The sequence below is a fragment of the Diaporthe batatas genome, assembly GCF_019321695.1.
Source record: "Diaporthe batatas strain CRI 302-4 chromosome Unknown Contig00013, whole genome shotgun sequence".
Taxonomy (NCBI): Eukaryota; Fungi; Ascomycota; class Sordariomycetes; order Diaporthales; family Diaporthaceae; genus Diaporthe; species Diaporthe batatas.
The window spans coordinates 1,082,751-1,101,361 of record NW_025408560.1 but is presented as its reverse complement, the minus strand read 5'-3'; the positions used below and the strand labels follow the sequence as shown (position 1 = coordinate 1,101,361).

At 54.0% G+C, this 18,611-nt stretch overlaps 6 protein-coding genes across 6 annotated transcripts; 3 read left to right on the top strand and 3 right to left on the bottom strand.

Moving 5' to 3' along the window:
• Positions 1-1,476: 1,476 nt before the first annotated feature.
• KVR01_010237 (uncharacterized protein) lies at positions 1,477-3,243 on the bottom strand (the record flags this gene model as incomplete). The annotated part of the gene is made up of 1 exon (XM_044781861.1): positions 1,477-3,243. The coding sequence occupies one exon, from the start codon at positions 3,241-3,243 to the stop codon at positions 1,477-1,479; it is 1,767 nt and encodes a 588-aa protein (XP_044640396.1).
• Positions 3,244-4,920: 1,677 nt separating this feature from the next.
• Positions 4,921-9,093, top strand: KVR01_010156 (uncharacterized protein; the record flags this gene model as incomplete). Its single annotated transcript, XM_044794934.1, has 1 exon — positions 4,921-9,093. The coding sequence occupies one exon, from the start codon at positions 4,921-4,923 to the stop codon at positions 9,091-9,093; it is 4,173 nt and encodes a 1,390-aa protein (XP_044640315.1).
• A 487-nt stretch (positions 9,094-9,580) lies between these two features.
• KVR01_010550 (uncharacterized protein) lies at positions 9,581-11,619 on the bottom strand (the record flags this gene model as incomplete). Its single annotated transcript, XM_044781997.1, has 6 exons — positions 9,581-9,599; positions 9,680-9,710; positions 9,772-9,935; positions 10,012-11,055; positions 11,117-11,301; positions 11,539-11,619. The coding sequence occupies 6 exons, from the start codon at positions 11,617-11,619 to the stop codon at positions 9,581-9,583; spliced, it is 1,524 nt and encodes a 507-aa protein (XP_044640709.1).
• A 1,760-nt stretch (positions 11,620-13,379) lies between these two features.
• Positions 13,380-14,917, bottom strand: KVR01_010418 (uncharacterized protein). The gene is made up of 2 exons (XM_044791702.1): positions 14,252-14,917; positions 13,380-14,198 (listed from the first exon to the last, which is right to left on the bottom strand). The coding sequence occupies exons 1-2, from the start codon at positions 14,470-14,472 to the stop codon at positions 13,952-13,954; spliced, it is 468 nt and encodes a 155-aa protein (XP_044640577.1). The 5' UTR covers positions 14,473-14,917; the 3' UTR covers positions 13,380-13,951.
• A 272-nt stretch (positions 14,918-15,189) lies between these two features.
• On the top strand, positions 15,190-15,737 carry KVR01_010329 (uncharacterized protein; the record flags this gene model as incomplete). Its single annotated transcript, XM_044794737.1, has 2 exons — positions 15,190-15,661; positions 15,706-15,737. 2 exons carry the CDS (start codon positions 15,190-15,192, stop codon positions 15,735-15,737), a joined length of 504 nt encoding a protein of 167 aa, XP_044640488.1.
• Positions 15,738-15,907: 170 nt separating this feature from the next.
• On the top strand, positions 15,908-17,334 carry KVR01_010304 (uncharacterized protein). The gene is made up of 4 exons (XM_044785715.1): positions 15,908-16,017; positions 16,080-16,174; positions 16,313-16,801; positions 16,901-17,334. The coding sequence occupies exons 2-4, from the start codon at positions 16,127-16,129 to the stop codon at positions 17,039-17,041; spliced, it is 678 nt and encodes a 225-aa protein (XP_044640463.1). The 5' UTR covers positions 15,908-16,017; positions 16,080-16,126; the 3' UTR covers positions 17,042-17,334.
• Positions 17,335-18,611: the final 1,277 nt, after the last annotated feature.

Sequence of the window (18,611 nt, the reverse complement as noted above, 5' to 3'; positions counted from 1 at the left end):
GAGCAAGACGTTGCTGTTGCGGTACGTGATTGATATAAAATATCCATAGGTCCCTTGCCAAGAGATCGGATCACCCACCCTGTCGCGCAGGAAAATCTCCGAGCGGCACTATGAAGCACAGCGTATGTGGCTAGAGAATGCAGGAAAACGCGGTACCGAGTGTTCGTCTCGTCTTCCTGATCAAAGACTGTGCATGATCCCGCCACTCCCGGAGCACGCCAAGTAATCATTCCAACATGTAGCAGAACGTTCGATTACCTACACACATATAAAAAAGATTCGCTAGAGTGCCCAGGTGCTGTTAGGTTATTTGCCGCCAACAGTGATGTACTAGTGTGTCCATCGTCGGTAATCAAATTGTTTACCGCCAAAACGGTGCTCGTATCACTCATTAAGAATTAAGGCTGCGCCCTTAAACTTATTTATATTGGCCGAGCGGCCCAGGAAATTCCCTCGCTTCAATTTCTCTTTCGACTTGGGGACTGCCTCAAGGTTCCTGCGCACCATGGGCGTGAGAATATGCCTGGGCGAGATACAGGTGACACGGATGCTCCCCGTTTCATCTTTTCGCGGAGGGCTCCACTCCATTTAACTAAAGACCGGGCGAGTTAGATGACTGCAGCCATCGAGCTGCTGTACACGGGAGAGACAAGACTTTTGTTGGCCACGAGCTCGGACATGCTCGCAGCGAGGGATGTGCTTCCCTTGGATTTGCTAAAGCATCTGGCGTGCAGCCGAGCTCGCCGTCATCAAGACTCCGGTATAGTTAATTGACAGCCAGCACGCGCGCCACGTCGTCCGCCTGGTAACAAGTACTCAGTGGCAGTTGCAGGGTGAACAACACCAACAGCAATCGCACCACCTCGTCCCTTAATTTCCTCGGTAATGGCCGTGATTAGTCTTATCGTGACATCTTGTTGCGAAGCGATGGAATAAGAATGCAAAAGTGATCTCAAGGATCCTCACAAGATGACGCAGTAGCAGTGATGGGTATAATGCGAACTGAGCAAAATATCGGAGGGATTGGGAGGTCGACAGGTGGGAGTCAAAAACCTCTAGACAATACCCCTGGGCAGTGAGCACTTGAGAGTGAGGTCTATTGGAGACTGGGCGCCATCACCACGCCCTCGTCCTCTTCCACGACCCCTATCAGCCATTTTGGGGGATGGCGGTGTCCCGAGGTCTGTCAAAATAGAGTGCAAGGCACACAAGCAGGTGGGCTGGATTTTGAACAGCTCGCAGCACACACAACTCGAGATAGCGATAGTCAAGCAAGTGTGTATGATTGCATCCTCGACAGCAGATTCTCTTCACTGCATTAAATACATGTGGCTTCTCGGCAAGCCTTCGTGTTCGCACTGCGAATCCTTTACCCATTCAGCCCTCTCGTCCTTCCAAAATTCCGGGCTTGTATATTATACCCCGGTCTCCTCACCATGTTGATCGGCTCTGCCTTGCTCCTGATGTCCCCTTGCTTCACCCGCTTCCACCGTACTGCGCCTTCCAATCCTCGGCCCGCTTCGCATCAAATTTCGGGAAGAGGGATTGCGCCTCGCCGAGCCGATGTCCTTTTTGTATACAGTCAGAGTCGAAAGTGTCAGGAATAGACAGGACTGGCTCCGGCTCCACGCCCAACTGTCTGGTGATCGACTCGGCGGTGTCCGGTAGGAACGGCTGCAAGATAGCAGCAAGGAGTCGGATGATATTGACGCAGACCGTAAAGTAAGCCGCCCTCTCTTCCTTGTCGGCTTTGTCGACTTTGAAAGCCTGCGTAGCCAATTTGTTGCCAGCGTCGGATATACTGAGAGCGTCATCCAACGCCGCGCGCAGCTCGACTGCCTCAAGGTGACGGAGGTAGGAGCTGAAGAGACTGTTGACCTTTTCCTTGCAGCTTTCCACCTTTCCGTCCGAATCGCGGAGCCCCGAGCCGTCAGGTACGACGCCGTCGTACCCCTTGGGCTCAGGGTTGTTCACAAACTTGACAACGCGGTTGACGAAGTTGCCCAGATTGTCGCTGAGTAGGCTGTTGTTCTCCTTGACAAACTCGTCCCATTTGAACTCGGTGTCTTTGTGCTCTGGACGATGATAAAGGAGGTAAAACCGCCAGACATCGGCCTTGATCCCGCTCGCCTTTGCCTGGTCGCCGAAGACACCAATGCGTTTTGACTTGGAGAACTTGGTCCCCTCATATTGCAGGTACTCCGTCGCACAGAGAGAGTGCACCTTTGTCCAGTTGTCCCCGGTTGCGATTAGAGTGGCCGGGAAGAAGATGGAGTGGAAGAAGATGTTGTCCTTGCCGATAAAGTGGTAAAGCTGGACATCATCCGGGTTCTGTGGTTGCCACCAATCCCGCCAGTGGTCTGTGTGCTCTGCGGTGATTGATACGTATCCGATCGGGGCATCTAACCAGTTGTATATCACCTTGTTTTCGTAACCAGGCACGTTTGTAGGGATCCGGGTGCCAAATTTGATGTCGCGTGTGATGCTGCGCTCTTTTAGCCCCTTCTTGAGCACGCCCCGGGTTTGACTAGTCGCGTTGCTAGACCACTGCTGCTCCGATTCGCGAACGAAGTCCTCCACTTGTGGCTGCAACTTGTCCAGCCTGAAGAAAAGATGCCCCGTGTCCCGCTGGACGGGCGTGGCTCCACATCCGTTCAAGTTACAACGAGGATTCTTGAGCTCAATAGCGTCTTCAAATGAGCCGCATGAGTCACACTCGTCGCCCCTAGCGCCTTTTCCGCAATGGGGACAGTCGCCAACGACGTATCGATCTGCGAGGAACCGCTGGTGGGCTTCGCAGTACAGCCTTGTTGTTATCCGCTCGTCCAGGTGTCCATTCTCGTAGATTCTCGAAAAGATCTGCTGCGTGATCTGAGTTTGATTCTCAGTCGTGGTCCTTCCGAACTTGTTGAAACTGATATTGAACCACTGGTAGATGTCCGCATGGATTTTGCGGAAACGGTTGCAGAGCTCCTCCGGCGTGCAGCGCTCACGCGCCGCCGCGATCTCCGTGGCAGTGCCGTACTCGTCCGTGCCGCCAATGAAGAGCGTGTTGAGGCCACGGGCCCGACAGAAACGAGCGTAGACATCGGCAGAGAGACAGGAGCCGATAATGTTTCCGAGGTGCGGCACGTCGTTGACATATGGTAGGGCGCTGGTAATGAGGACATTTCGGCTCCCGGGTTTGGTTCGGCTCCCGGATGGGGGAGCCGAGATTGAGGTATCGCCTGATGATGAAAGCATTGTTGGCAGGCTATGAATGAGTCTTAATACAACTTGACGATTGTGCGATGAAAATGTTCTTGCAGTTGTGATGGGTATGGTGTGCCACAAGTAGACTTGGATTTTTGATGTAGGAAATTTGTGCTTATTTTGGTAGTTACGAGGAAAGTGTTTTCAGGACTGGGTCACAAATGTTTCGGGAAGTGAGCACCCTTTTATGACTCTTCACTAGTTATTTCCTTCAATTCTTGAAAAGTAGCACGGCCTAGGTACTTAGTGCTTGATAGGTCTACAACTAGGTTGAACCGGTTTCTGGAGATGGCTCCGATATTAAACACAAGAAAGAGACTGATTTAGTCTTGGGCTTTAGCGGTTCTAAACACTGCCAGTGGAGCACTGGGAGAAATCCACGGCCCGACACAGGTAATTTGACAGGGCTTGTCAAGTTCCTACCACGATCAGTTGACCTAAAGTTGGATCAGCGGCTTTTTGTCCAACAAGAAAAAAGCAGGACCCCTTAGCCTGACGGCCTTTGTGTTAGAAGCTCAACCCATACATCATACTAGCAAGTCCAAGAAGTATGTCAGAGTGATTTTAGCCTCGCCATATGACTGCTCTGCCGGCTTTCTAGTGAGCGGCGCCGTCGGGAGCGATGCCTTCCAGCCTTGTCTATGCGGCACGAGGCTGAGCCACGTGCCCACATACTGTATTCTCTTTCCACTGTTATTGGCACTGTGTTGTTTTTTTAAGAAAAAACGCTAGGTCTTGAGCGTTTACCACTGTATGAAGGCGCCACATACATTATATATGTATGGGGATTAAAAACGAAACCACCCTATGTCAGAGTGAAGCATAACCGTTTATGTCTAAATTCCTAACTGAGTTGTGATGCTCGTGGCCTTGGCCTTCTCGCCTGGGCTGCCCGCCGCGCACTTCTCTTATCGGCATCGGAGGCTGGCTGTCGGTGCTTCTGCTGCCTCGGCAGAATCCATTCTTACAGATTAGTGACATGCCAATATAGGTGATTGTTTTTAGCCGCTCGACAAACAGGTAGGTTGGAAATAGGATACAGTGAATCACTAGATCTTGAAATCCGTATACACATGTACCTGGGTACCTAGGTAGTCAAATGGCCTCGTGGCAAACCAGGCAGCGTTTGATGCAAGATTACAAAGGTGCCGTTGCAATTAAGTCGCTGGGGCGTGCAGGCAGGTCCACGCTGGATGTGGGGCCCCCAGGTCCCAGGCGGGCGGCAAGCTGTTCGGAGCAAATGTCCCGCAGCTACCCTGGTAGCTCTAGGCTAGGCGGTGAAGCAAGAAGCAGCAGTTGACGGAGTGAAAGTCGGCAGAATCGCGCCAACACCTCGGGCGGCTTGGTCAGTCTCAGGGATCTGCAGCGGCAGAGGCACGCGAGTGTACCATCACGTCGCTCTGCGAACTCACGAGCTCAGCGGCCTCGTACCTTCTGCGTCCTGCGTTTGAACACAACTGCCACGAACCTAGTGCACAACCAAACAAGCAAGCGAAAGAGGCGAGCCTTACGATGGACCGTCCCCGTCGGCATCCTCAATCCGATTGCGACTCGACTGGCCTCTAGAGGAGGCAGCACGACGAACACCCGCATCAGGACGCAGCAAGAGCTGGATCGGAGGGTCTGCAACTTGGGAACGAGTCAAGCTCTTGGATAGGCAACGTCGTCATGTACAACAAGGACAAGATCATGCGGAAGCTCCTTGGCAAGGCTGCCGTCGAGTCGTCGCCGTCCTCGTCCCTCGCAGCAGACAACAATCCCAACCTCGGCGTCACATCTGCCCCATTCACACCCGCCACAAACTTGCGACCAAGCGTTTCGCAAGATGCTGCGTACAATGCCGGCGTGCCCATTGACTGCATCGATCGGTCTCCCGACGGCCAGAGCGCCATTCTCGCGGGGAGGCACATACTGAAGACGGTCAAGCTCAATGGAAATACGATCCAAGACGGCATCGACATTCGTGCTGCCATCCTGGCTCAGCCTTTCATGAAGAACTCAGTCAATTCGAGCTCAGATCAACTATCAATCAAGGACGTCAAGTGGTTGCGGGGCAGAGGCGACACCACCATCTTTACGGCATGCGCCAGTGGCAAGATCTTCCAATATGACCTGACACGCCTTGGCGGAGGAGCTGACGGAGCGCCCATGGAGGTCATACAAATGAGGGAGGACTCGCGACAGATCAACACCCTGGACATCAATCCGCGATCATCCTATCTTCTCGCTGGAAGCCAGGACGGCATCGTGCGCTGCTTCGATATCATGAATCCTGTCCGGACCCACACCGGCCACCTCAGCTTCAGGGCAGTACAGGCGTTCAAGTGCAACGCTGGCGGCGTCCAATGTATAAAGTGGTCCCCACACGCAGACGGGGCTTGGTCTTTTGCCTGCGGCACAGACCAGGGCGTCGTACTGAAATGGGACATTCGAAAGGCAACGGCCCCCGTACTGAGGATCAACGCCCACGACAAGGCTTGTTCCACTCTTGCTTGGCATCCAGATGGCGACCACATCGTCAGCGGTGGTTGGGATAACAAATGCCATGTTTGGGACGCATCCACAAAGGCTGACAAGAGGCAGAAGCCCAAATGGACCATCAGCACTCCGGCGCCCGTGTCTGATGTGGCGTGGCGACCTGGAACGTGGTCTGCCACTGCTCAGGGCAAGAGGGCAGCACAGCTAGCAGTCTCATACGAGGGTGGCAGCCATGGTCGTAATGGCATCAATGCATGCCACGTATGGGATCTCGCCAGGCCTACAATGCCTTTCAAGGAGGTCTCGAAATTTGACGCTTCGCCTAGCGCACTCCTATGGCATGACCAGGACCTCCTTTGGACCGCTGGCCAAGACGGCTTGTTCAACCAGTTCGATATTGCCTATGCCCGGAAAGTCGTTGACCGCACTACGATGTCCGTCGTGGCCTTCTCGTCTCGTGGGGATGTGGTCACTTTTCTTGATGAGCGCCCTCAGGTGCGGCGACCTCACCGGCCCGTGGTGTCCGCGGAGATGCTGCCGAACCGTGCCTCTTACACCTCCACTCCCACAGTCCCAATGCTCAGCATCAGCCGTAGTGACTCGGAAGATGAAGTCGCTGGAAACTTTTTGGGGGCAAGACGAGCGAGGCCAAAACACAGGCGAGCTCCTACCAGCAGCCGTTCCGTCCAGGCGCTTAGCACCACCCCACCCGGAGGACCGGACTCGCCGGTGATGGCTCTCGAGCAGTCAATCAAGGCTTCTGGCCTTTTCAGATCTCAGCAAGCTATGACTATTGGCCGAGCCCCATCTGCGGCGAATGTCAATGTGTACGAGTATCTCTCCTCCCACTATCTCGAGACAATCCATGATCTCTTGCCTTACAAGCGCGGGGCAGAGTCATTGGATCTCCGTATCCAAGCCATTCTTGGCCGCTATTCCAAGGCCGCGGAAATGGTCGGCCAGTTCCGTCTATCTCAAGTTTGGAAGGCACTGGCATTCGCCATGAGCCTGTTGCTGGAGAGGAGGGCACAGCACCACCTCGATCGGCGGACCGGTGAGTTGGAAAGGTCCAATAAGGCGATGGCAAAACTGCTGTCGAAGTCGCCTGCCACTTTAAAAGGGATTGATGAGATACCCAAGCTTGGTCAGGTTCAACTGGCCCAGTCTGGATTGACAGAGCCGGAAGCAGCATTTGGGGGCGGTCTCAAGCATCCTGCGAGCGTTGAGCGATCAAGCCATCTTCGCTCGTTGCTGTCGGAGGAATTCGAGAGCACATCTCAGACAGCTACCCCGCTCGCTCGACCTGTAGACGGTGGGAATGAAAGCGGCATCGAGGCAATCGATCACATCCGCGAGCTTGAAGACCACCATTTTGAGTATGGGAAGAAGCTCACCCCCGTGCAGGAGGGCGAGAGCTTCACACTCCCTCCGCCGGTCAGACGACCCGCTCAACGACAGCGACTCGATTCGGAACCGCTCTCTACCTTCAGTCATGATAGCGACACCCATGCAAGCACGGAGGGGTATGATTTCTATGATACGGACGCTATCAGTCAGGCGATTGATGTACCGGGCGCGAAGCCGAAATCGGATCAGGTGCCACCACTAGGTACTCCAAGCAGCGCGAGAAGGGCTGTCACGAGGCACGACTCAGACGAGTCCTTTGGGCAGATGTTCTCGATCTCGAGCGGAAGCAGGCAAACCACAGGCCTGACTGCGTCCTCCTCAGGTTCTATGCAGCGTCGGACACATAGAATTACGGGTGTAATGCCCTCCAATCCGCAGCTTGCTCGCAGCGCCAGCACGGGGGAATATGAAAGCAGAATCAGGGGAGCAAAATTGGAATCCACCGGCACTCCGAAGCTTCAGCATCGAACCTCCGCTCCGGCCGGACCTGATGATGGCGCCGTGACGCAGTCTACCGACGAAGACCATATGATTACTCAAACAACCATGGACAGCATCGATTCGGGAAGAGGTGATTCACATCCTAGGCCTGATAGCTACCCGCAGTACACGTCCCAGACCGTTTCGCTTGGCGTGAGCCCTTTGGATTCGTTCGAATTTAGTCAAGACCCAGAACAGCCGCAAGAGACAGATTATCTGCCATGGTCAGACGATCCACGGTATCCACATCCTATCGCTTGGGAAGATGATGCACCTCCACGCCCTAGTCCTCTCGACCCATACAAGCTCGTATCCCGAGCAGTCAAATTCGAGGCCACAAAGTCGGCACTCAACGCATCAGCCATGGTCCTTCTTCTACGGCCGCTGGTGTCCGACGTCAACGATGTCATAGATGCTTTTCAGGCTGCTGCAATCATCAAACAGCAACATTCCCGTCTCATGGGAATGAAACTGTTCCCACAGGCAGCTCTTCTTAGAAATCTTTGCATCAAAGGCTGGCCTGGTGGGCCACTCCAGCAATGGGGCGAAGACTACCCAGCGGTGTTTAGGCCCGCACAGTCCAACAACAAGGCTGCATTCCTGTGTCAAGACTGCCATAAACCAAGAGAGATCGATCGGCGCAACATGGAGACGCAGTCGGCCAATCAAATTTGGCGATGTGAACGATGTAGCTCAGTCATGGCTGCATGCGCCATATGCCGCCATCGCGAAACACCAGAGACCGCCAGTGAAGCGACCGAGATCTCTCCTGAACTGCTACGCACAGTAGTTGATGGGCAAGGCGACGAAGCTCTTATGTCAACCTGGTGGTATTGTCACGGATGTGGACACGGCGGACATGCGTCGTGTCTCGCAGGATGGCACACCGAGGTCGTCGATGATGAAGCCTCGTCATTTGATGATGGTCCCGAAGGACTCTACTCGGATGGCTGCTGTCCGTTCGATGGATGTGGACACGCCTGTCTTCCTGGAAAATACCGTGCCGAAAACAACGTGGCTAGGACAGAGCAAGTATCACGTGCTGTGAGGGAAGTCAATCGGAATGTTTCACACGCGAGCGGGACTGCATCGCCACGATTTGGAGCAGGGCGCTACAGTACTGGAGCACTAGACGAACTTGCCCAGCGAGTTGGCAGGCGACGGACTGGTGAGACGAGTCTTGAGGGCAGCATCCACGACCTCAACGAAGTACCGCAAAGCAAAGCTGTGGAATCCGTCCGAGACAGCCTAGCAAGCGGCCATGCGAGTCCCATGGGCGGCCTAGGCAGGGCTACGAGCGCAATTCATCTCGGGCCCAGCAGTGAGAGACCGAATACATCTGCGGCGAGCATACTGAGTTCCAGCCCTGGCAGAGGCGGCGGCATCAGCGGCGACAGGGAGCGCAGGAAGAGCGTGAAGTTTGCAGGCAGTGCTACGGTCGTCTCAGCGGATGACGGAACGCCAAGGAGACAGTAGAATTGTCGACTGGCGCCATCGAGATCAGTGCTCAAGCACGCATCGCTGCTGAAGTACTGTGTCCGCAAGCACCGCAATCCAGACAGGTCCGGCTGGCTGCGGTGGATCGTGGGCAGTGGACAGGCAGAAGTCAACAGACGGAGGAAGGACAAGGACCTGCTGAGGCGGGCAGATCTGAGGAAGCGGGAGACGGAGAACGCTTCTCGTAACAGCAACTCGGGACCTGTCCATCCCAATGGTGTGGCGGGAGGCTACTGGCAAGAAGTGATCCGTTGGCAAGGATGGGATGAATGGGAGGAAGAACAGCGGGCTGTCGACCCGGAGGATGAGGAGGAATGATGCATTTTCCAGCACATACGTCACAAATGTGGAAGTGTGATATGGACTCAACGTGCCGCAGTGCACGACGGTAGAGGAGGAGAGTATAGCGATGATGTCTTCAAGGCCTGATAAGATACCCACTGACACAATAATTTAAAACTATTTATTACACGTGTTTTCCCTCGCTTGTTCCTCCTATACGATTTCGTTTTCCACTACTCATCCAAGGGACTTCAACAACTTGTTGTGGGTATACAAGTTGTACATCAGCTTCCGGTTCAGCTTTCCGAAGATGTCTACGCAGCTGTCAGCTCACCATGCACACCTAACTCATCAAAAGTAGCGGACGGTACTTACACATCGGGATACAGAGTGCAATCAGGACAAGCGAGACGATGCCGAAGACCCTGAACACCTCACCGCCACCAGCCTCGCCCGCCCAGGTGTTGATGAAGGTCGAGAAGGCGTAAAAGAGGAAGTTCTTCAACATCATTTGAAGCACAAAGACTTCTGTCGACTGTCTCGGGAAGGAATCGCTGGACAGACCATTAGTTTGGACCTCGTGAGAAACACGACACGCACCGCGGCCTGACTTACAGGATGTACAACCCGGCCGATGTCGAAGGCACAGAGATCCCAAAGCAAGCGCAGCCGTGACAGAAAGCACCCAAAAGGTACCCGTCCGGCCTCGGGTTCTCCACGACCCACATGAACAGGAACCACCCGAGACCGCAGAACAGCGCGCCGAGGATGTTGACGGGGATGCGGAACTCAGCCTCGTACACGCCGCGGTTGGCGCGCGCCAGGGCCCTGGCGGACCAGTCGCACAGGGGCCCCACAAAGACGGCGAGGACGCCCCCCACGAACGCGCCGGCCCAAAAGTAGCCGTTCTGGGCGACGTTGAGGTTGTAAGGCGGCACGGACCAGATCTGCGAGAGGATGTAGGCGGAGACCACGAAGAAGGCTACGAGGACGGCGCTGACCATCAGGATCCAGAAGACTGCGGGGTTGATCAGGTGCACAAAGATCTCGGAAAGCAGGTGTGGGATCGACTTGTTAGTGTAGTTTGTCCGCTCCCACGGGGTAAGGGTCTTCACGAAGGACCTCCTGGGGGTCCGGGGCTGAGCCGTGCTGCTGGTCGTAGGGACCTTTTCGGCCTGGTGCTCCCAGGTCTTCTCGGCCCCGTCGGTGCCGGCCTGCACATCCTGCGTCGTGTCCGCGGACCGGGGCGCTGCTGCAGCGCGGACAAATTGAGTCTCCGGGAGCAGGAAGACCGTTGCCAGGAGCCCGACGATGTCGAAGGGCAGCTCGGCCACGAAGAGGTTCTGGTACCCGTGGTTCTGGAACATGACGCCGCTGATTATGGAGACCATCGAGGCCATGCACGCCAGGGAGCAGACGATCACCGCCGTGCGCCACCCGCGCTCGTGCAGGTAGAACATGTCCCCGACGGCGGCGAGGGACAGGCTCTCCCATGCTGTGACGCCGAGGCCCTGGACCAGGCGGCCTGCGAGGAGGGTGTGGTAGTTGTTCTGCTGGGAGCCGACGATGCAGATGATGGTCCCCAGGGTGCCTGTTGTGGCGGCGAAGAGGAACTGTGGGCGTTTTCCATATTTCTGGGCGAGGACGGAGACGAGTGGTCTATACGGAGGCTGTCAGGTCCCACTCCTATGCACCCACTAATTATTGTCTTCCTACTCACCCCAAAGCGGCAACAAGTAAGAGCTGGTAGCCTGAGAGCTCGGCGACCTCGGTCAGAGTCACGCCCAGTATCGGCGCGAGCGCAAAGGTGGCTGGGGCTATGATGGGCCCTGGCAGGATAGCAAAGATAATGGCGTTGGCGAAAATGACAAAAAATGCGGCCTCTTTCTGCCACCGCGGCCAGAGCTGTGGAGGACGTCAGCACGAAGGATAAGAAGGCGATGTATTTAGAAATCATACCAAGGGATCGTTTAGGTCAGTTTTCGATGGTTGAGGAATGAGGATTGTTTCCACGCCCTGTGAGTAGTTAGTTGGCTTTAACCCTTGGGAGGCTTGCGAGGACATTTAGTTGAACACTTGGGCTCATACCCGGTACGTGATCTTTTCCAAGTGGTCGTCGTCCACTTCAGCTTCTACACCCGCGCGACTACCGCCAATAAGTATTTCTGTGCCCGGTATCTGCCCACCATCCTTCAATTCCGTATCGATGATTCCGAAAGGCATTTTCGACTGGGACTGGCCACGGCCTGACTATTCTCTCCGCGGAGATCGTAAGACATCTGCAGAGGGATGCCGACGTGGTCTGTCCAGGGGACTTAAATCACAGACCTACAATGCTACCACAGTTCCGGATCAATTATGGAACCGCCGTCCGGGAATTCAATGCTACTTCGCGAGCGGCTGGACACATGTGAGTACCGCTCCCCGCACCAAGGGGGTTTCGGAGAGGTCAATCATCCTCACCATGGGCGTCTTGGCCCCTTCTTACTCCACATTCTATACCCTTGTCTCCCCGTGGGGAATCTTTCTGCCAGGCACTAGCTATCTGGTAGCGATTTAGGAACAATATACCCGGCTGATTATCTATGGTGGCGGGAGCCTGCCCTCACTTCGGCAGTCAAGTCATCATGGTTTGGAAAGTCTGCCTAAGTAGGCTTGGCGTCAGGCATAAGAGTGCCCCGAAAGTCAGAACGGGAATTTCTCCCTTTCATTCCGAGGTATGCTGGCATTTAGAGATAGGTTACCTTCAACCAAATGACCACTCTGGGAGCTGCATATGTGACACAACTTGAAGACGTTGGGAAGTCTGCTCTTTCGGGACGGCCTTATGCAGTGAGGTTCTTGGTGAATATCATTCGCAACTGGTATCGTGTCTTTTCCGCATATATCCGAAAACACATGTACCGTGCATAATGAAATGAGAACTGTTTTGCATAGCATTGTGCACATTGAGAACCCAGTGACTCAAGCGATTTCAGAGCACCCACTTCCGAGCAGAAATCTTATCTTTCAAGAACCTCCGTATACCAGCTCTTGCGACGGCTTCAATGTCCATCTCACAAAGACGCACGAGGCAATCCATCTTCTTTCCAGGAAGGACTTTGGGGGCGTCAACCAACTCACATTGCGTCTGGATCTGGGCATGAAATCTTAGCCACTAAACCTCTGCCAATGGAGATAGGATCTCGATCTGATCAACTTGATGACATCGAAAAAGCACCAGTGGGCTATTTCTTGGAGATACAAAAAGTGAAGTTTGATGAAATTGCCGCTCCACGACAAGCAAGCAAGACTTCTGAGGCAGTTGGAAATTCTCCCGACAAGGTCGAGAGAGACGGGCAGCACATGGACGAGGAAGAGAGCGAGATCGGTTTGAAACTCGCAATGGAAAGTCCGGAGTGTCTATTTAACCACCTGGGCATGGACGGCCTTTCCTTCACAGTGCTGTCGAGATTTCAGATGAAAACAGCCTCGCTACACTGCCAGCCGAGATGGCACATGTGCAGTCGAACGCCCTTGTCCAATCCTGGCTGGACGCACCAGCAGAGCTAAATCACTCGTCGAAGGAATCAACATCAACACGAAAAAGGTTCACGGGGAATCCATCGGAATAAGACCCTAGAAATACCACAGCACTCATGTTCGCTGCAACCAAGAAGCTGAAGATTGTGGCTAAGGCCACCCTTGGGCGCGTTAAACGGTGACTCCATCAACGAAGTCAATGGCGAACTCTTAGAAGGCGGAACTGCGCTGAATTATGCCCGTGATCTGGGAACAGTTGCTATTTGGGTTGAGAGAAAGATTGCAACCCACTGACAAGAATCCTTGATGGCAGGACTGCGCTGCATGTAGCAATCGACCTGAAGAATCAGAGAATTGCCCGATATCTACTAGTAGTAGAGCTCACAAGGCATTGTCAAGTGAAAGCAAGTCATTTTGACAACGGCCATATGTCCCTTCTTGCCACAGTATGCAAAGTCATATTTTTTGTCAGTATTTTCTGAGGCTTTTGCCAAATGCCCACATTTTATTAACATAGAGCATGATAAATACTGTAAGGCTCTACTTTCTTGGGCTTATAATTATGGACACCCTGATTGTCTAACTGTTGGTAGTCTACATATGTAGCCCGTCCGAGAACATTAAAATCAGAACGAAGGAGCATCTTCTTTGCGGCCGAGGTGTGTAGGCATCCGTTCAGCGATGGTTTTCTTCAGATGCCAGGGTCAAATTGATATAGAACCCTGCTTCATGTTGACCTTAAACGTTGATCAGGTTTTATGAGCGCTCTCGTACCCTTGGGTAGTATGTCCGTTGATGGTGGCTGCGAGGAAAGGCATATCTTGACTCCAAGAACATTCTCTCCCGTAATGGTAAAGTGGCGGATAATTCATCTCAGTTGATTCAATTAGGTCGGCAGGCCTGTCTCCATGTATCCTGTCGTGACAGGCGTTGCGGCATTCCGGCTGTCTAGCCTTGGAATACACATGGTGAGGCACGCAGTGGGCGACCGCTATATCTCTCGCCGAGAAATGTTGGACTTTGATGAGAGGGACTATAAATTAGATAAAGGTATTGCCCCGTAATTGAAACCCACCACTCCCTCGGCTATGGAAGAAGACGAAGTGCTCGCAGAGGATACAGCGATGCGCCTGCCGATGATGCCATCACCGCCGACCTGGAGAAGGAGCTGTTGCTCCAGCCTTTTCTCGACCGGTGTGGCTGAGCTGCCATGTCTGGGAATGGTGAAGCTCTCCAGTTCCTTGCACTCGGCACGGGGGACTGTCAAGTCTCCGGTTGAGCTTGGCTCATGGTCAGCGGGTCCCGCAGAGTCTCTGCCAGGTGGCACACTCACAAGATAGTCAAATTCAGGTCGTGATGCATGCAGCTGGTTATGGATGGGGTAAATCGAACATGCGTAGCCACAGGGCTCCTGTGGTCATTTGCGTTGAAGAAAAGGAGCTGGCCGGCCAAGCTCGCTGGGTCTGGTTCCTGGGCGACGCCGCTGTCCTCGACCACAGCGAGAGCCCCGTAGCGTTTGGGGTCCTGTAGGTCTCTCTCACTTCCGCCACACATCGTGACTGATCTGGCGGAGTAATGATGATTTGCTTGTGACAGACCTCGAGACAAAGATCAAGGAAAGCCTGGACTCAATGTATGTCCTCTCCAACTGCAGGGGTTTGGTAGTAAAAGGCCGGGTCATGATTTCGTTTCAATTTTGGAATTATGACCTGGCGGTCAAAATGTACAAGTATCTCGGTTCTTCTGTCTTTTTAGTCTACACTTGAGCGGTCAGTTTGCGGGCAGGTTGAATCCGGGCAGCCATCCGGGTGCGCACTGGTCCGCACCAAGCGAAGAACGTGCTTGTTGCACCCCTGAGGACCCTTTTGTCCACCCAGGAAAAGGTTGGGTGGGGCACAAGCACGTATATGCCATTGTGGCCAAGACTTCCACAACCTCAAGATATTGAGCAAGTTTCCTTGGGTGCCACATTGTCTTGAGCAAGTTTCGTGGGGCTTCTCACCACTGCCCAAATACAGGCTCATCATAGTGGGCACCCAGGTACCCAAGTACTTAAGTACTTGGGTACGGAGTACAACCATGTCCGCCACATTCGGGTTAGGGGGGAACGCTCGGACTCTGGAATGCACGTGGCGTGTCCAACAGGGCGTGCGTTTCTCCTCTCGTTGACATGCTCGGCCGTCCATTTACGCGTTTGGCTGGCATCGTCACAACCACACACCCTCTGGGCGTCTCTTTGCAACCCCTGGCAGCCCTGGCCCCTCTGACAATATGGCCGAATCTCCTATCAGGGACAAAGATATGGCCTCGGGGTCTTCGCCCTCGACCGCCTTGTTCACCAGCCCCGGAGATGACCAAGATAGTGCCAATGGGAGCCCTCGTGCCGCGAGTCCTGCTGCTGCGAGCCCCCGTGCGGCCAACCGCCAGCCCGCTCCACCGAGGATGCTTCCTCCTCCTCATGGACGGCGGTTCCCCACTGAGGAAACTGCCGAGGCATTCCTCAAGCACTTCTCGATCAGTGCAGGCTACAAGATTGTCCGCAAGCGAAGCGCTGGCAAGGGCAAAGACGGCAAGATCATCGCTTACGAGTGTCATCTCAGCGGCCACCCCCGTGGTGGTAGAACAAAGAAGATTGGCTGTCCCTTTCGCATCAGTCTCGACTGTCTGAAAAGAACAAACTACGAATATGAGATCAACTCTATGGGCGTCCGCCAGCACAACCACGGCCCGGACGTCAAGGACCGTAAGTACAGAATATCTAGATACTTGTATGACACCACCTTCCAGCGAGCCGAGCACACCATTGCTTTGCTTTGTAACGGCTCTCCCAATCCGAGGCCATTCCAGCAGGGCCAGCTGCGATTCGGGCTTGGCGTGACCCGTTATGTACCTGGTGTTGGGTCATGCACCATCCATGCCATGAGCAAGTTGAGAGGACCCGGATGGCCCCAGAGTCCAAAGCTACCCAGACTCCTTCGACGCCGCACATCTGCTCGCTCCTCTCAAGTGCTCTTGTCTCCTCCCTGTTCCCTTCCGTCATTCTCACCGTGCACTGTTACCTCCTCTGCTCCTCAGGCGCAAAGGCACTACTTGTTTGAGGTCTTTCTATCCGTGACAAGCTCTTGTAAAATAGAGAAGAAAGGCTGAATAGGTCTCAACAGCTCCTAGACCAAGACGTCCTCCTCCACCCCAACGTCTCACAATAACAATGTCTGTGAACACCTACTTTCTGCCGGCCCTGCCGTATGCCTACGATGTGAGTGGCAGATCAATTCTTCTACAGTGATCTCTTGCCTTTTTCCAAATATACTCCGTTCCACCCTTAGCCTCCTGGGCTTCATGTTTGATATGATTGTCACAAGTATGGAAAACTAAGACAGCGTCGGCGACAAAGGCCCTCGAGCCCAGCATCTCCAAGCAGATCATGGAGCTTCACCACTCGAAGCACCACCAGGCCTACGTCACAAACCTCAACAAGGCCCTCTTCGACCTAGCGGCCGCCGTCCAGACCAACGACATCGACAAGCAGATCACATTACAGTCAGCCATCAACTTCAACGGCGGCGGCCACATCAACCACTCCCTGTTCTGGCAGAACCTGGCCCCCGCGTCCAGCCCGGAGGCGTCGCGGCCTGACGAGTCGGCGCCGTCCCTCCTTGCCGAGATTGCGCAGACCTGGGGCAGCCTGGATGCCTTCAAGCAGTCATTCTCTGCCAAGCTGCTGACCATCCAGGGCAGCGGCTGGGGCTGGCTCGTCAAGGTCGCGGGGCCTGGAGACAGGAAGCCCCTCCAGATCGTGACGACAAAGGATCAGGACCCCGTGCCTAACAGCTTCGTCCCTGTTCTTGGCGTGGACATGTGGGAACACGCCTACTACTTGCAGGTGAGCAGTCATTCATCCACAACCATCATCATTTTCGAGTCTGGTCTCCTAGGCAGTCTCGATCTGCCCGGTGGATTTCATCTAACCCTCTCGTGGCAGTATCTTAACGGCAAGGCGGCGTACGTGGAGAATATCTGGAAGATCATCAACTGGCGGACGGCCGAGGAGAGGTTTCTCGGCGCCCGCGCAGATGCCTTCAAGGTGCTTCAGGCCTCTTTGGGCTCCGGCCAGTCTCTATGATCCGGCTCTTCTTCACTTGTTGCTGAGTGCTGTGGCCAGACGTACGTCAGAGATGTGTTTTAGGCTCGATTCAGCCATTGCGGCATTTGTGCCGATGAAGGCTTCCTTCTCTGGACGGGGATCAGTGAGAGGATCGACGGTGGAAAAAGTCCACAGCATGAACGTGACAGTTTTCAGAACCCTGCATTAAACAAGGTCTTCTGTAGCAGAGCCAATGTATTGAGGCGCTTCATGTACTACAGAACTCCGGCGCAACTGTGTACTATCATCAAGCTCTTCACTTGTACACATGACCATCTGTTTTGAAAATCGAATTGAATGTGCCTGTCTCAAACCCCTGAGATCTCTTTAGTTTCGGCCCCCTCTCTGATGCTCTGTCTACTATGCGGGTCTCTAGTACACTATACAGCGCCCTATCTACTATGCGGGTCTCTAGTACACTACACAGCGCCCTGTCTACTATGCGGGTCTGTAGCACACTACACAGCGCCCTGTCTACTATGCGGGTCTGTAGCACACTACACAGCGCCCTGTCTACTATGCGGGTCTGTAGCACACTACACAGCGCCCTGTCTACTATGCGGGTCTGTAGCACACTACACAGCGCCCAGAGTACTTCTCTACCCAAGTCTTTCTCTGCTGAGTGCAGCTGCTTGTAAGCTTGAGATGCCCACTTTTATTTAGTGTTGCCAGTCTCGAATTCTGATGCCTCCAACTACATATCATTTACATCATCGAGGCGGACAGACTCAACTTGCTCTCCAAGCTTTGTGAACGGTTGGAAGCACACAACTTGGGTTATGAAAACCCGGAATCTTGTACTGTTGAACATGGTGGTCAAGGCTGAGTGCATCTCTAGTTTCGCAACTTTCACATTGGTCTTTGTTGCGTGGAGTGCTGTTGTTCCCTGGTCCTAGTTCTGGAGGGCCTGCCAGCTTCGCTACAGACCAGTCTAAATTTGTAATACCTAATTACATAGGTGTGATTTAAGTAATATAATGATGTGATCTCATTTTCTCAGTTGTTCTCATTGTTTGCAATGCAAGCTGAGCCTTGTGAGGAGCTGTGTGGGCACTGTTTGCTAGTCCACACGTGCCGAGCAAAATCACGACTCCAAGCTTTGACTGACTTAGGTAGGAACTATGGATCGTGAGATCACCTGGGTACCTGGGTACAGCCTGTGGGGCCAGGCCCTACACACCAGAACGACATTGGCCCATTTCAGTAGCTCCCTGGTGACCAAGCACCCACCTGTTCAGACCTCCGGGCCCGTCTTCCAAGAAACCCACCCACCACAATTCCAAATTTGCAAAAACCGGTTGCCACGGAGTTTTCAAAATACTTGTGCGGAACCAGATCTCTCCCATGAAGCAAACCCGATCGACCCAGAGCCCTCGAAGACGGTAGACACCACCAGCCAACCGGCCCCAGCTGTCGGCGGTAAGTGATGCCCTCCCCTTTCCTCTCCTACAGAAAGGAACCGTGGCAAAGGTGGTTTGGAGAAGATCCCACATCACTGGCCTCGCCCTGAAGTTACGAAACACCACAGATCACGTCCACACACGCTCGC

What these genes read in the sequence shown, in the direction of transcription:
- KVR01_010418 (XM_044791702.1), bottom strand. Translation starts at nt 14,472, where the DNA reads ATGTGTGGCGGAAGTGAGAGAGACCTACAGGACCCCAAACGCTACGGG. An exon ending in GACCTGAATTTGACTATCTT is followed by an intron (nt 14,199 to 14,251) that starts GTGAGTGTGCCA and finishes CCATGAGCCAAG; the next exon opens with CTCAACCGGAGACTTGACAG.
- KVR01_010304 (XM_044785715.1), top strand. Translation starts at nt 16,127, where the DNA reads ATGTCTGTGAACACCTACTTTCTGCCGGCCCTGCCGTATGCCTACGAT. An exon ending in CCCTGCCGTATGCCTACGAT is followed by an intron (nt 16,175 to 16,312) that starts GTGAGTGGCAGA and finishes TCGGCGACAAAG; the next exon opens with GCCCTCGAGCCCAGCATCTC. An exon ending in AACACGCCTACTACTTGCAG is followed by an intron (nt 16,802 to 16,900) that starts GTGAGCAGTCAT and finishes CTCTCGTGGCAG; the next exon opens with TATCTTAACGGCAAGGCGGC.